At 46.8% G+C, this 16,525-nt stretch overlaps 2 protein-coding genes and 1 long non-coding RNA gene across 4 annotated transcripts; 1 reads left to right on the top strand and 2 right to left on the bottom strand.

Moving 5' to 3' along the window:
- Positions 1-141: 141 nt before the first annotated feature.
- Positions 142-5,703, bottom strand: LOC124470159. The gene is made up of 3 exons (XR_006956382.1): positions 5,590-5,703; positions 3,729-3,844; positions 142-784 (listed from the first exon to the last, which is right to left on the bottom strand). It is a non-coding gene; the product is annotated as an uncharacterized LOC124470159 (long non-coding RNA).
- lipib (lipase, member Ib) lies at positions 1,710-6,379 on the top strand. Its single transcript, XM_047023919.1, has 10 exons — positions 1,710-1,890; positions 3,262-3,650; positions 3,764-3,872; positions 3,983-4,084; positions 4,229-4,318; positions 4,393-4,560; positions 4,735-4,824; positions 4,942-5,050; positions 5,333-5,506; positions 5,611-6,379. Exons 1-10 carry the CDS (start codon positions 1,839-1,841, stop codon positions 5,693-5,695), a joined length of 1,368 nt encoding a protein of 455 aa, XP_046879875.1. The 5' UTR covers positions 1,710-1,838; the 3' UTR covers positions 5,696-6,379.
- A 975-nt stretch (positions 6,380-7,354) lies between these two features.
- Positions 7,355-16,522, bottom strand: zgc:112982 (uncharacterized protein LOC503771 homolog). 2 transcript variants are annotated; one of them, XM_047023748.1, is made up of 12 exons: positions 16,262-16,522; positions 15,577-15,620; positions 14,740-15,411; positions 13,931-14,278; positions 13,133-13,849; positions 10,121-10,290; positions 9,841-9,958; positions 9,650-9,713; positions 9,101-9,240; positions 8,877-8,997; positions 8,280-8,394; positions 7,355-7,846 (listed from the first exon to the last, which is right to left on the bottom strand). In XM_047023748.1, the coding sequence occupies exons 2-12, from the start codon at positions 15,609-15,611 to the stop codon at positions 7,833-7,835; spliced, it is 2,514 nt and encodes an 837-aa protein (XP_046879704.1). In that variant the 5' UTR covers positions 15,612-15,620; positions 16,262-16,522; the 3' UTR covers positions 7,355-7,832. The 2 variants fall into 2 exon arrangements, with proteins under 2 accessions (XP_046879704.1, XP_046879703.1); XM_047023747.1 differs by having other exon boundaries at positions 13,133-14,278.
- Positions 16,523-16,525: the final 3 nt, after the last annotated feature.

The raw sequence follows: 16,525 nt of genomic DNA, 5'->3' as shown, positions 1-16,525 counted from the left end.
GTTACCTTAGTGAATTTGATTTTGCCCCTTCTTAGTGTTAAGTGTTCCATTCTGCTTCACACATGCAAACACACAGAGGCCTAATCAGAACAACAGCCGGAAACTGACTGAACCACAAGTCAAGTTGGTCACCCACAAAATATAATTTCCTTTTGTCTGCTATAACACTCATATCTTTCTTACATGACCTTTAAGGTAATGTATAGTAATATACCTCGATACTAATAACTTCCCCATGATCATAGTATACACAGTTCAACCTTCTCTGCTGATCTTGAGGTAAACAGTTGCCTATCTAACAGAATACTAATGTATTTTTTACACTTACTGAAAGGTCCCATCTGATAACATACCCAGATACTCCAAAAAGTTAAATAGTCATCTCCTGTGCTATTGTTTTCAGAGGATTCCTGTTTTTAGGCCAAGGCTATCTAATCAGCTGCTGAGACTAATGGTAGAAGGGGGAAATGTACATCATCATTTCTCTCACCCTCGCCTAGCCTCGTTTCGAACGGTTCAAACCAGGAGACGGCTCAATGTGTGTGAGTGAGTGTGTGTGTGAAAGCTGTGACCTGTACACAAACAGGACACAGACATAAAGCATCAGGCACCACACCCCCCTGACCCTGCCTCTACATGGTGGTCCCTGCTAGGTCCTCTGTCCCCTACTATGGAGTCAACCCTGAGGAACACACACACCAGAGTCCTGTCATCTTTCTCCTCCAATCCCAAGTCTCCTCTCTATTATCCAGTCCTGTGGTCAGATGGTGACTGGGGGCGTGGTCTGGGGGAGAGAGAGAGAGAGAGAGAGGGGTTAAGCTCTTTAATCCTGGTAGAACATTGTGACCTCTTTATCACATCTTTCTGTCTCCTCTGCTGGATCACCTGCGTGCACCTGTGTCTATTCCAATGTGGAAGACAGTGGAGCTGGCCACCAGACCGATGAACACACACACACAGACACTCACACACACCCTGGAGCGCACTGGAAACATTTGAGCTGTTTGATGCCACTGCCCTGTGCTGTGGGTAAAGATTATATGTATTTAAACTCCATGCTATACATTTAATGCAGTCAGTCAGGCAGGCAGTAGGTGAAAGGCTTGCTTGGCAGGGCTGGGCTGGGCTGGATAATTGGAAGCTAATAATAACCGTTGTCCATGTGGCTCCTGCTTATAGTGGTGAACAAGCCTGTATTTAAGGTTACTCTTACTGCTTGGAACAGAAACTATACTGCACTACTGCAGAACATTATTTAGGAGGTTTTCATTTTGAGTCTTGTTTATTTATTTGTTGGCAAACATCCATTCACTATTTGTGCCATTTCTTCCTCTTGTATTGTGTGTGTGTGTGTGTGTGTGTGTATGTGGGGGGGGGGTTCAATGGTGTGTGTTGCAATGGCAGAGTGTGTTTAGGTCGGTGTTGTGTTTTGTAAACTTCCGTCGTGGTTGTATGGGCTCTTCTCCATCCCACTCAGTCACTTAAACGTGCGGCTCTCTTCTTCCCTCCTCCTCTGTGTGTGTGTGTGTCTCCTGACGTCTCTCTGTGTGTGTCTCCCGCTGAACACCCCCACTTTCTCAATCTTTCCCTGTCCATCAATCTCTCCCCTGTAAGCTCAGAGGGAACCCTGGTCTTCTCTGGTCTCCTCCCCTTCTCCCGTCCTCCCTCCCTCTCTCTCTTTCCCTCCCTCTCTTTCTATCCTTGCCTTACTTCACTCTCCCTATCCTTGCCTGACTTAGCTCACAGCCTCTGTTCTCCCAGACAAACTCTGGCTGGTGTTCTGTCTTTCTCTCTCTCTCTCTACCTCTTCTGTCTCCCTCCTCCTTCTCTCTGTGAGGATGACGCCCCGGAGACTGCTGTGTCTGGTGGTCCTACTGGTGCTTTGTAAAGGTAAGAGCACATCTGTGTGCCAAATTCTGTGCGTGTATGTTGTCATCTGTCTTTGGTGAAGTGTGTGTGTATGTGTGTGTGTGTGTGTGTGTGTGTGTGTGTGTGTGTGTGTGTGTGTGTGTGTGTGTGTGTGTGTGTGTGTGTGCGCGAGTCATCTGGGGTTTCAGGACAGGAAACATTATTAAAGTTCACTTGTTTCCGTTCAATGTCTGAACTGAAGTGATAGCAATCTTATGCCAGTAAGTTTGTGTGTATAACTGCAGAAAGCCCAAAGAAGCACAGAAACATCATGAATGTTCTCACATCTGCTTCTACTTAAGGCCGCTTTTGTACGTTGTATTCCAAACGTATAGCTTTCTGCGTGGACTTACAGACAAACACACTCATGTTCACACACAATACATGTAAACACACACAGGTAAACGGGGGTGGGGGGGATTGATCCCCCCAACCACCCAGTGTGACTGACAACCATAAGCGCTAATCACCACTTGTGATTGGGGCAGGGACGGAGCATGATGGGATGAGCTTCTTTTTTTATAGCAGCATGATCCAATTGAGAGCGGTTGAGGGTTGTGAGCGCTAATTACAGAGCATTGATCACCTCTAAAGCCAGCGAGTCTGAAGCCTATGCGCAGCTCCGAAGCCGATGCTACGCATGCAGCGCAAACGCCAAGGCTGACATGTAACCGCGAACGTTTGTCGCGTTGATGAGTCAGCGACAGACTGCCTGAGACAGTACGATATTTCCTATAAGCTAATACCCCACAACCTGCTGGCCAACTGTGTCTTTTGCCGTCTGTGACAACACAGACGGCAATAGGAAACACAACGATACGCACCTTAATAGAAAACAGCACAAACCTGTCTAATGAACTCCTTTATCTCGCAAGTCTGGGTAAAAAGCTAAAGTCTTAGACAAATGCATCCACTTTCCATCTCAATTTGAGCAAGTTACAGTTTAGAAGATGGTTGAGACTCGTGATGTTAGAAGAAAGGCCATCGCAAAATAAACGATCTTACCCTTTCACATCTCCCATCCTTTGTGTCCCGTTTTGCGTCGTTTTAAGTGCTTGAAAGCTTTTAATATTTGACATAATTTGTAAAAAAAAAAACTGGCCAGCCTGCCTGCCTGGTTATACAAGTGTTTTTTGTCAATCACGTGCAATGAATGAGAGTCCATCTTGACTTTTGGTAAATGATGGTATTCATGTTAAAGGACATTGACCTGTTCCTCTACTCTGAACACTGACAGACACAATAAATTCTGGAGTCCAACATAGTTTTACCTTACAATGAAATACTGAAAGATCAAACTTTACAACCACGCACGCACGCACACAAATGAACCCTCTCCTCCCTTCCCTCCAGGTCAGGAGAGTGGGAGGGGCGAACCCTGTGACAACTTCACAGACCTGTACTTCCACGAGTCGTTCATTGGCACCATCCTGGACGTGCGCCTGCTCCTCTACACCCGGTCCAACCTCTACTGTGGCCGGGAGCTCAGCCACCACCACCTGTCCTCCCAGCCCTTCCTCAACCTCTCCCTGCCCACCGCCTTCGTCATCCACGGCTACCGGCCCACCGGAGCACCCCCTATCTGGGTGGATCACATTGTGCACCTGCTGGCGGAGCAGGAGGATATGAACGTGGTGGTGGTGGACTGGAACCGAGGTGCCGCCAACCTCAACTACTTCACCGCCGTGGCGAACACCCGCCAGGCTGCCAACAACCTTACGGGCTTCATCCTCAACATGCAGGTGGGTGGGGAGAGGAGGAGAGGGTGTGTTTGAGTGGGTGTGAGGGTGTGTTTGTGGGCACGAGTCTACGAGGCTGACCTGAGGGTGTTCATGGGCTGTGTGTGTGTGTTCAGGAGGAGGGGGCGTCGCTGGACTCGGTGCACCTGGTTGGTGTTAGTCTGGGAGCGCACCTGGCGGGGTACGTAGGAGCCAACCTGAAGGGAAAGATTGGCCGCATCACAGGTGGGAAATATTTTTTTTTTCATTCATACAAATAGACAGAGAGACAATACAATACACAATACAAACATCCAATGAGGTATGGAGAAGAAACAACTCCCTCCCTCCCTCAGGTCTGGACCCAGCAGGACCCATGTTCACTGGAGCGCAGCCCGACGAGAGACTGGACCCCTCCGACGCCATGTTTGTAGACGTCCTCCACACCGACATGAACTGTGAGCACTGTGTGTGTGTGTGGACTATTTTGTCTGTGTATTATTAAGTGTGTAAACAAGCTGTACTTCAAGGTTGTTCATCTGAAATGTGTATAAAATGCACTGGTGTGGAGTGACCTGGCTCTGTACTGTTTGTTGACACAGCGTTTGGACTCAGTGGGGCTCACGGCCACATCGACTACTACGCCAATGGAGGTGCAGATCAGCCTGGCTGTCCTAAGACCATCTTCTCTGGTGAATAAACACACACACACACACACACACACACACACACAAACACTCACTCGCTGCTCCCCTTTTTCCCCTAGGAAAGTCTTATTTTGTGTGTGACCACCAGCGGTCAATGTTCCTGTTCCTGTGCGCTCTCAACCGCACCTGCAACCTCACAGGCTACCCCTGCACATCCTACTCTGACTTCCTGGATGGGAGGTGCCTGCAGTGTGAAGCGTTTAAGCCCCACCCTTGCCCACAGCTAGGTGTGTGCTTGACGTGACTATGTGAAAATGCTTTAAGAAATAAGGAAATGAAATGACTAAATATAAACAAAAACGTTCTCAACACACTGCACTTCCGATTTTCATGTCTTCTTTTTTTGTGTGTATATTTGTAGCACATGCAAGCGCTTAGTTCCTCAACCTCTACTCTCACAGGTTATGATGTCAGCAGATGGAGAGATACCCTGCTACGATTGGGCCAGACCAAGGCTTACTTCAGCACTACAGCCACATTACCCTATAGCAGTGAGTCTTACTCTCTCTTCCTCCAGCCCCTTCCAATCTCTTACTTCTGACCACTAACCTAAATGGTGTAAGATCCAGGCAGGTGTGTGTAATAGCACCTGTGTCCTGTGTGTGCAGAGGCGAGCTACAGGGTTGACATGGTGACCTGGAACCAGTACCTTCGCTGGGGGGTCATCATCCTCAGAATCCACAGCGGGAGGAACTTCACAGAGGCCCGCATCGACCAGTGAGTCCCACACTGACTCTCCCCCAGTCTCCCCCTCTCTCTCCTTATTCTCTTTCTGTCTCTCCAAGTCTCTCCCTCCCTCTCCCTCTGTCACATTCTCTCTCTCCCCCCCCCCCCCCCTCTCTCTCTCTCTCTCTCTCTCTCTCTCTCTTTCACTTTCTCTCACTCCCAGTCTGTCCATCTGTCACACACTCTCCTTCTCCCCCACTACATACATCCTCCTGTTTATCCTGTCTCTCCCTCCTCCTCCCGGGTACAAACTCCCCTCTCTGCTGTGTTCAGTAAGCTGTTCAGGCTGGAGCAGTACACGTCCACCCGTCTGCTGGCCCAGTTCGACGAGGACCTGCAGCCTGTTCAGAAGATCTCCCTGCGCATCGCTACCGGCAACGTGATCGGCCCTCGCTACAAATTCCGCCTCCTGCGCATCCGTCTCTCACCCCTGGATCGCCCTGACAGGTGAGACACACGCACGCACGCACACACACACACAAACACACACAGGGACTACACAAACATTAAAGGCTACAGTGTTTACTCACAAATCTCTCTCCTCCCCTCAGACCATCAATGTGTCGCTATGACATCATCTTGGAAGAGAACATGGAGGTGTCGTTCCGTCCACTGCCCTGCGACCCTCGGCTCTGACCTTTGAGTTCTGTCTCACACACACACACACACACAGCCAGTAGAGATTTACCATCACAAGGCCCAAAACTAATTCCTACGGAGTCTCCCATTCATACTCAGAGATCCAGGGGCTACACAGTGAAGACTGCTGAGGACACTGAATCTGGAATCAGTACATTGCAGGATGGAACCACGAAAAACATAGAAACTTCTGATAATGTACAAGTGAACAAAAGTGTTATTTTCTTTAGCAGGAAAAGCCCCATCATAGAAAACACTTCCTTGAGAATGGACATAAGAACTGGCCAGGTCAAGCTTCTTCACATGGGCAGTGACAACCATAGATATGGTGACAACCATGCTGCCTGGAAAAAAGAGATAACGATTTAGATGATCAACACTGCTGCCCTGTTGGGATTATGTCACATGGGACTTTGTCATAGTGAGATTCTTCTTTTTCTCACTCTGTGCCTTATGTTGTTTGGTGGAGCTGCTATGACGTTTGACTAGGTGCTTTCAGAAGCTATAATCACTTATGACTGAAATAATAAAGATTTTGGTTTGTAGTTCATAAAACTGATGTTGTAATCGGGATCAAACAGAGCAGCGTAAAAGCTTGAAAGTGGTCCTTCTTCGAAACTATGTTTTGAATTCACGACAGTATTGCAGTGCAGATTTTTTGTAAGCATTTTTGTATTTCTACCTTATTTTGTTTATAAAATAAATGCACCATGTGTTCATGATTGCCTGCATGTTTGTTTGTCCCTTTCATAAGCACCAGAAGTAACTCTCAAATCATCTCAAAACTCTGAAATGTTTTTTAAGTCCAGGTAGGATCAGCATGCTTGTAAGGCCAACAGATGATTTAACAAAAACACTTTCCCTATGGCATCTCTAATGTAGGAACTAACTGGCCCTTTTTCTTTAGGACTCTTATATTTTAAATATTGTTAACGACTGCTTAAATACATCCATATACAGACATCTTGCACAGTACACATCAAAGCTCCCTGTATAGCATCAGTTACAGGGACTCTTCATGGTCACCAAGGTGACTAGATTCTCAATCTGCTAAGGTCTTCTAACAGGCCAGCTGGTGGTTTAGTCAGATTGCTTCTGCCCTGCAGTGACCTGACAGGTTTCTAAGTGTGCCGGCCTGGTCCTAACACAACGTTGTCATGACTCCAGGTTAATCCTCCTTCCCAATCTCTGTGTGTGTGTGTGTGTGTATGTGTGTGTGTGTGTAGTCACAGTAGCTGATTATGACCTGATTACTTTTATCCTTTTCACCTGTTGAACTGTTGGTCTCTCCATTCAAACCTGCAAACTGTATCCTGGAGTATACAGTTTGTTTACCCTTGTTTTGGGGTTAGCCTTGAGCGACTACATATTTTAGTTTTATTTTCCCAGACTGGATTTCTTGTTTTTGTATTTCCGGAGTCCTGATTAAAGAACTCTTCTTTTTGACAGCCGCTGTGTGATTCCTACCACTCCCCCTGACACGCATAGGAAAGATCTGTCCTGCTTCACAGCACAGCGGTTAGTAGACCAGTGTCACACTTGGCTTCACATGGCTGTCCCTCACAATACTCATTGCAAAAATAATCTCAGAATGTTATGTACTGGGATCGCAAATGCACTTAAAATGCCAGATACAATGCAAAAAATCGTCACGTGTCATTTGAGAAATGTAATTTATTTTATTGAATAGACATCTCATATGCAGACTATGGAACATCTGCCAAAGAAAACCAAACGGGTCAAACAAAGATGTCAGCCAAGCTGGCATCACAGCTAAAATACAGGAGATTAACCATCAACTGCAAACAACAGTGCTAGGAAATGACACAGTGCCACAACGTTTTCTTCTTTAAACAAAAATGTTACAACAAAAGATAAGCAGCATTTATGACAAAATACTACATGTAACTGCCAGGGGAAATTATGAAGTTCATTTCTTTCACATTAAGGCATCAAGACTGACCTGAACTAAAACTAAATGAAAAAGGGTCACCCCGACTGAAGTCTGGTAGAAAGGCCAACAGTAAACCCTAGTCATTTTGATTATTGGTGTTACCTAATGCGTCGGATTGGCTGGATGAGTCCTCTCAGTCCGTCAGCAGTGTTCACGGTGTGATCCATCTTAAAACACCAATCACCAGTTGACACCTGAAAGAGATCAAATAGGTCAGAGGCCGGCTATGGCTCTAACTGTACTCACAGTTGGAGGGCAAGCGAGGTGAGCGGATTGGCCAGAGAAGGACAACAGATGATTGGATTGGCTGAGATATTATTAAGATACCGCAGGAATACCCTTCCGAGGGCAAAGGTCCCACGGTCAGGTGTGGGTTGCACACAGTGACACAGCGGCCAAGACTAAATCTGATTCACCGAGTACCAGCCAACTCCCAAGACAGGAGGCAGGAAAGAGAAATCACTTTTACATCACAGGGCCAGCGCGAAACATAACAGGACTATATATACACAAGTACATGTGTTAATAGCTACAAACCACGAAAATGTAAGCAGGCTGAAACTGAGGCACTTACATACGTGAATGCACATGTATATATTCTTGTGTGTGTGACTGAGCAGCACTAACCGTCGACGTTGCGGTTCTGTCGCCTCATTGGTCCAGGACGGTTGCGATTTGGTGGTCGGTTGCTTCTCCGCTGGGCACCTGTGTTGGGTCGGAACGGGCCTCCTTTCCTCTGATGCTAGATGGAGGAAAACCTTTTAAGATATCTCTTTTACATTTTCCTGCTTTATTGGACAGTTTTTAAGGCAGGGAGAGAGAGAGGGGAAAGACATGCAGCAAAAGGTCCAGGCCAGTTTTAAACCCAGGTTGCTGCAGTAAGGCCTCAGCCTACATCAGGGGTGGCCAACCCTGGTCCTCGAGGGCCACTGTCCTGCATGTTTTAGATGTTTTTGTCGCTCCAGCACATTTGATTCAAATGAACGGGTCGTTATCAAGCTCTGTGGAAGCCGGGTAATGACCATTCATTTGAATCAGGTGGGCTGGAGCAGGGACATCTGAAACATGAAGGACAGTGACCCTCGAGGACCAGGATTGGACACCCCTGGCCTACATGGTATGCGCACTTATGCAGTGAGCTACCGGGCCACCCTCACATCCACTGTTTTTCACACAGTTCAAGATGTTATTCCAGTTTGAGTGAATTCATAATCTTTTTCTAACCCCCACGTCTCTCAGCATGTGTCCATCCCATCTGTTCCCCTGTCCAGCGTCTCCACGCCAGCCTGAGAACCCCTCATCTTCCTCATCCAGGTCCATCCCCTCATCAGGCTCATTCAGCTCGCTGTGGAAGACACGTGTGGATAAAACATGCATATATGAATCATTATATAATAATCAATTATATAATAATTATAATTGTATAGTTTTCCAGTGTGCATTGTTACCTGCTGGGCTCTAGGGGGCGCTGTGAGAGGCCACCACCAGGGATGGTGACCTTCACTCCCTCCAGCCTCTCCTGTCTCCTCCTCTCCAGGTCGTGCCTCAGGTCCCCAGGGTCACTCACCACACGCTGCCTAGGAGCGGCCTTTCAAACACACACACTATCAATCAGATGATGCATCTGTTCACCCATCATCCCACAAAGCAATAAGAGTGTCGATCATCGAAAACGATCATTACACATGTCCCATGTACGCCATATGTGCATGTAAAATGCTAAGATCCATCCACCCATTTAAACCCCCTACGGTGTAGGGCCTACACAGACACAATAGTGGTTGCATCTGAGCAAGGTGCACATCTCTGCAGTGGAGCAGTACAGTACTGGAGATGTAAGGAGATATACGGCATTTATTCAGGTCATGTAATCCTTTAATAGATGCTTTGAACCAGTCAAATGCCCTGCCACTGACCTATGCCCATTACGCACAGATGGTTACAAATGTTTGGCGACTGGATTCTGCAGTCTGTTCGCGTGACGCTGTGACTTGTACCTGCATGTGGCCCGCGTCGAAGAGAGGCTCGACATCAGGGTCCATCTTGTTCATGTTGAAACGCCTGGAGACGGAGGAGAAAGAACATGGAGGATAGATGGCGCGCACCTGGAGGTTTGTCACTCTTAGTTATCCATGTCAATGTCAGACTATCAGAGTGTGAAGGTTGATGAGAGGTGTACGAGATGCACCTGTTCAGAGTGGGCCTCTCTGGCTCAACCTCGGCTTTCGCTTCTGCACGTAAACCACCCTTTTGGGGCACGGAGAAGCGTTCATTGAGGGTTACACAATCTCCTCTAAAATAGTGTTCTGGAGAGGAAAGAACATTTATATTTTTCAGTAGCTCACAATGGATGCATATAGTACACTGTGTCTGAGGTGTCAGTAGATTTCTGTTTGTCTTGACTTAAGAGGTAGTTATTTGGTGTGTGGGTGTGTGTGTGTGTGTAGGTAACTCTTTAATGTACCAACCCTTAACTTTGTGCACAAGTGTGATGATTTCCTGGGCAAAGTTTCCAGAGTGCACCGAGTTCTCTCGGTATGTTCCAGAATGTTCCATCATGGGCAGGAAGTCGAGTCTCTGGCGGCCGACATTGACCAGGTCCAGAGACAGCTGTCTCTCTGAGGAGTAGCACAGTTTGCTACAGGAAGGAGAAGAGGGAAATCAGCTATGGAAATCAACAGGATTGGGAGAATGGGCTTAATTTCAAAACAATATTACAGCTGACTTTGTTCCTACCATGCATTCGTCACCGTGTAGAGTAATTGTGACAGGCCATTACTATTCTTTTGTTTCAATAAGAACACACATAATGATGTACCATACCTTACCAAATAAACTTACCTTTGGTTACCAGCTCAGGGTAAACTGACTCATTAGCTGGTATAACGTTAGTGCTGAAATTGAGGGAACTCGCTAACTCAAATTGCTAACTCATTTATTATTGGTTTTGCAGCCCAACCCCCCCCCCCCCCCCCCCCAACAAAACACACTGTGTCGGACATCCCTTGCTGTGCACAAGATGTTTCTAGAAGGGAGGGTGAAAGTTCATGCTTTTTTTTCAAACTAATATCCGTGGTTGTGGTTAACGTCAGCTCTTCTACTGACATCTTGTGCTAAATGTGGTTCTTGTCACTTCTGGTGGTCGCATCTTGCTATAACGAGTGCTCAATACATTGTACAATGCGGAGGACCTTCTCATCCACTGGATAAACATGTTTAATCCCCACTCTGATGCTTGTTCCAGTCTCCTCTGAATATCCGTTGCTATGCAGCAATTACTGGGGAATGTTCAGGGGATGGAAAGCTTGCCATCACTGATCCACAAAAATCTTTTCTTGTTTTTCAAATTCAGACATCTTGGGTTGGCATATAAACGCATGCCGATGCTATACCCATAATTCCTAGGCAAACTTGAGCCTCTTGCAACAGGCCTTGAATGTGATACCTCAAATTACATCTTCACATGATTTGAAGAGTCTCTTCATACAATTTACAACAAAGCAAAATGGCTGCCATCAGCTTCTACGGCCAGACTGCCATCCACCACACGTTCTTTTTCAATCTTCAATAAATGTCTAAAGGAATGAATCCTAGGAAGGAATCTCATCTTGCACCAGAAGAACCACTCTACCCCATCCAGTGGCCAGGCTAGTCCCACTGTGTGTGTGTGATTATGATGATCTTCCACTGAGTTACATGGGTCAAGCACATGGGAGTGCACATTGCTGTCGTTTCCTTAAAGTTTGTCCTGACGATGCTCCAGGTCTCCAGTAACATTGTAACCTACTTCATACAGCCTTGATGGGATGGAAGTCTTGGGACTGTGCTCCTTGATCGTGCCTGTTTTGGTGCAGTGCAGGTATGTGTGCAACCTGGTCCCTGTCTGGGTGAGGATCGCAAGCAGGACCAGACATGAGTACCATCTTCTGAACCTCAAATTTGCTTCAGTGATGAGGCCTTTTGTTGCTAGAATGAAAATGTCACTGTCTCATCGTTTTTCCACAGACATGAAAAGCGCATGGATGTTTTTAATCTGGATCAACAGATGGGGTCTCCTCAAGGACTGGTCAGTGCTCCTCTTGCCCATACAAGATCCACTGATTGGCTTCTGTTGTGACACATCCTCTTTATCTCTCATCTCTCTCCTTCCAATTTGTGGACAAGTCTCATAATTTACAAGTTCTTCAGAAGGCAAGGAGCGCCTTGATGTTTCACCAGTTAAGTCCGCTTTGCGCATGTGCTGAGGTCTTGCCGCAGAGGTGCAAATTGGAATACAGCCCAAGCCATTATCTAAATGTGTTCCCCGCTTTCCCTGTCTCTCACATACTTTCACTGTTCAATAAAATATGAAAATGACAAAAATATGAACACATAAAAAAGGCTGGGCGTCCTGATGAACATATTCTTATAGCTAGTAGTTGTGTGGTACTTAACCAGTCTTGTTTTGCTGCTAGCAGGGAACCCGCCATCTTCCACTTCACATGGACCCAGAATCCAGTTCACAAACTGTAATCTATCTGACAGTCATCCAGATGATCTTCCACGCGTCCTTGTGTCGCAAATCGTTTTAGTCAATTCATTTCATTGCGTCGATCTTGAACTTACCCCAAAGACATGCCCCAAACAGTCGTAACACAGTGGACCACCATGGCCACTGGCATGAAGGTTCTTCTGTGGCTCTTGATGATGTGAATGATCAGTAACCAACAGGCTCTTGTGCTTAGTCATCCAGTCAGTAGTCAAATCCTGTATTTTCCTTAATTGTTGTGTGGTTTCCCGAGCAGAGCGGTCAGACTCTTCGTCCAATCTCTTGCTCCACGTAGGATGTTTTCCACTTCAGCGGTGTATGATAAGATGTACTCGAAGGCGGAAGAAGTCTGACATTTGGCTGGTCTTCATAAAAGGGCTCCTTGATATAGGAGTTTTCCAGTGCCATTCAGTGCTTCCACTGGTGGTTGCGATAGATTTCGATATGGAAAGATGCGTCAAACGATTATGTCCATATTGACTCTTCCTAAAGAGGATCAACATGCACATCTGATTCTGAATAGCGTCATCTTGCAGATCATGTTACGGAATGGGTGCTTATATGTCTTGCTCCTTCCACGAGATATGAAGATGGTGTGCTGTTGGTGGATTCCAAGACTTCATCGTGCAATGTTCCACCTGAGCATGCATACCAAAATACCTCCAGTTTTTGTCTTGTAAAATGTCATCCATTTGTTGAGTATCTGTTGCAGACAGAATCCTGTATCCAGTTGTTCTCTGAGCTCTGTTTGATTCCTTGATGAAGACTTCATGCCAAAATGCATCGGTTTGAAAGGTTTCTTTTGATTGTGCCCTGACAATAAAGGCATTTCAAAATAGTTTCTTTCTTCCAACAGCCTCCAAATCTTCCAATAGCGTCCTACGGTGAAGTCTTGAACGGTAGCATGAACTTTCACCCATGGCCCTTTAAGCTGAGGTCGGATATACTTTACCTGTTCTGGCCCATGGGTCGGTTCATGTCCACTTTGATGGTGAGCGTTTCCTCTTCTACGGCATCCGGTTTGAGGACTCTAGCGTCGCCAACTTTTTTGTGTGGGTTCCAACGTGGGTTGAGGTCCCTCTCTCTTGACAATCCAGGACCCATCCTGCTGTCTAGTGGTGGCCGGCCTGCTCCTCTTGGCCTGCCTGGCTCCAACCTAGGTACTTTTGGGGGGTGCACCCAATCAGATTCCTCATCTCTGGGATTGACGTCCCAGGCTGGATCTCTGGATCGAAAACCCGGTCTTTGGTGCTCCTGAGGGGAATGTGATCGCCCACCAGGGAACGTTTGTGCGTGGGGCTGGTTCCTAGAGGGGCCCGTTTCCATCCTTCCACCCCGTGAGAGGTTCCCTCTGCCCCTCTGAGCCAGACTGCCCCGGCCCCTGTGTCCTTGGCTGCCTCTGTCCCGGTGGCCCATTGGACCATTTCTGCCAAGTTGGACACCCATAGGGCTACTCCTTTCAGGGTAGACAGGGTTTCTTATGCCATCATGATTAATCGGGCTTCTCCTTTCATTGTGACGAATCGGGCTTCTCCTGGCAACGGGATTAATCGGGCTTCTCCTGGCAACGGGATTAATCGGGCTTCTCCTGGCAACGGGATTAATCGGGTTTCTCCTGGCAACGGGTTTAATCGGGCTTCTCCTGGCAACGGGATTAATCGGGCTTCTCCTGGCAACGGGATTAATCGGGTTTCTCCTGGCAACGGGTTTAATCGGGCTTCTCCTGGCAACGGGATTAATCGGGCTTCTCCTGGCATCATGAACGGAGTGACCTCTGCCCTCTTCTCTAACATTGGACTTTCTGAATCTCTCCTGTGATGATCCGACCCGATGCCGCGGGTCCTCTCGACCATAGTCAAGGTTCCTGTCTGAGTCTCGGTAACGACCTGGGCCTCGGTTTCTCTGATCGTCTGCTGGTTCCCTTCGTGGCGGACCTCCACTGGTCATCATGCCATGATCATGTTCCACAATAAGGGGGCATGGTTCCCTGACAAAGCCTCCTTGGGTGCCCCAGTGGTCCCCTGGGCCTCCTTCAAAGCCCTCTAAAGGCCGATCCAGCAAGCGGGGCCGCTCTCTAAACTCTGAGTCCCTCGCGTACCTGTGTTGACATAAGAGCAGGTGAAGTTGTTCAACAACGGCACAGGAAAATGGGACTGAACTACATTTAGGTTGTCAGTATTATAATGTGATATTTGTTTTCGATTGATGTATTCAAGAAAATGTGTAATTTGCATTCATAAGAGAGATGTCTTAAGGTGATGAGTTATTGAGTTAATAGATAAAAGAAGTTTGCCGAATGCAGAAGGTCAAGGAAAATGATATCACTGACTAAACTAATTGAAGCCGTACAAACATGCACTAGAGACGTGAGCAAATATAAGCATTTTGTGTATCAAACCAAGCAACAAACATCTTGAAGAAACGTTACGTCATTATAACACTACGGTTAGGAAAGTAGAATTTTCCTCCCAGTTCTTCTTCTTTGGCTCTGATCACAAAACACCACGGACTATACGGTCCGTAATTTACCAACGGGTCACTACTTCATCCTTCCTGTACCTGTCTGAGTGTGGGCTCTTCTCTCTTGGCAGATCCTCTCTCCGCCTGTCTTCAAATGGAACATGCATTTCTACCCCTCCCCTGTCCCTCCCCTGACTTCTTCCTTGGTCTTGAAACCTCTCCCTCGGGCTCCGTTCCCTGGACCTCCCTTGCCCTCTGATCTGGTCCTCTCTCCTCCAGCCCATGTTGGGGTCTCTATGGAGGTCACAGGGATGGTGCGAGTGCGACACGGCCACAGAAGGCAACCTCTCCCTGGGAATACGTTGAGGAGAGTGAGAACTTGGATCCCTTCCTTCAAACCTTCCGCAGTCTTCTCTGAATCCGTCTCTTCCTCGATCATCTCCTTCCTCGTGGTCGAGCTCGTGTTTCGGAGAGAGCCTCCTGCTTTGGGCGTAGCCCAGCTCGTGAGACGGTGATAGGGTCCTGCGGTGGTACTCCTTCAGACGGAGGTTGGGAGGATGTCCAGGCCGGTGGTGGTCTGGGGAAAGAGGGGGTCTTCTCCGGGCCTCAGGGTGGATGTCCTCCGTGAAGCGTTCTCTTCGGTCCTCGGGAATTTCCTTCCAGGGGACCCTTTTGAGGTCAACCTGCACCCTCTGGGGGTCAAAGTCAGGGTCGTCCCATGGAAACGGCTGAGAGCGGCCTCCTCTGCCTTCATGTCTTCTGGGGCTCATTCTGTACAAAGATACATTTGAAATGCATTCTTAGTGCATGCAAACAGCTTTTAGGATGTCAAATGGTGTTACCTAAATTAACTGTTCATCACAATGTCACAATGCTATTTATTATGTCTATATATTTGTATTTAGAATATATTTTCATAAACGTTTCTTTTTTTACCTGTGGAGATATTGAGGTGATTTTGGTCTTGACATTTTAATCACCTATAGTGCAAAACAAAACGATTAAAAACTTTCAAATTACAGACGTTAATTTATTTGACCTATTCTATAGCTCAGTGGTTGGCAACCCTGGTCTTCAGGGCACCCCGTGCTGCTTGTTTTCAGATGTTTCCCTGCTCCAACACACCTGATTCAAATGAATGGTCATAAGCAGGCTTCTGCAGAGCTGGATAACGACCCATTCATTTGAATCAGGTGTGTTGGAGCAGGGAAACATCTAAAACATGCAGGGTGGGGTGCCTTGAGGACCAGGGTTGGGAACCACTGGCGGAACCAGCTACGGATGACTGGGAGCTAGCTAGCTCTAGCTATATAGCTCCCAGTCATCCGTACAATATCTTTACAATGACCTGTGTTGATAACCCCTCACTTTGCAAACTGTAACACACTAATGTACACAACGATTGCGTATAATAATAAGTTAACATTTATTGTACAGTAACAGCAAAGTAACGAGATCAGTCGCTAGCTAATAAATGCACTGTAGTGAATATGCTACTTTAAAGATCATGTATTTTGCAATAGAAAAAAGAAATGTACAAATCGTATTTAGATCATTACAATTACAACAAAACAACAAACAATCAAATACAAATGTTTAAGTGGGAAGCATGCAGACTTACCCAAACAATATAACGCTACAGTAGTTTGAAAGCAGCAAACGACTGAACCAGCTAATAGTTAACTCCCAGTGCACGGTCCTGGAAACGGAAAAGAAACCCAGGCTGCAAAACAACCGACACGATATAGTAATTGGACAAATGACAAGTTATTCTTTCTATAGTCCTTAGAGCTACAAATGTTTAATGTTGAGAAACTGAAAACATGCACAATTAGTGGTCGTCTTCGTTCAGCTCGCGGTTCCAAACAGATACCCCGGAAGTGTT

The sequence above is a fragment of the Hypomesus transpacificus genome, chromosome 8 (assembly GCF_021917145.1).
Source record: "Hypomesus transpacificus isolate Combined female chromosome 8, fHypTra1, whole genome shotgun sequence".
Classification (NCBI taxonomy): domain Eukaryota; kingdom Metazoa; phylum Chordata; class Actinopteri; order Osmeriformes; family Osmeridae; genus Hypomesus; species Hypomesus transpacificus.
The sequence above is the reverse complement of the archived record's forward strand: the minus strand, read 5'-3'. Positions and strand labels throughout refer to the sequence as shown.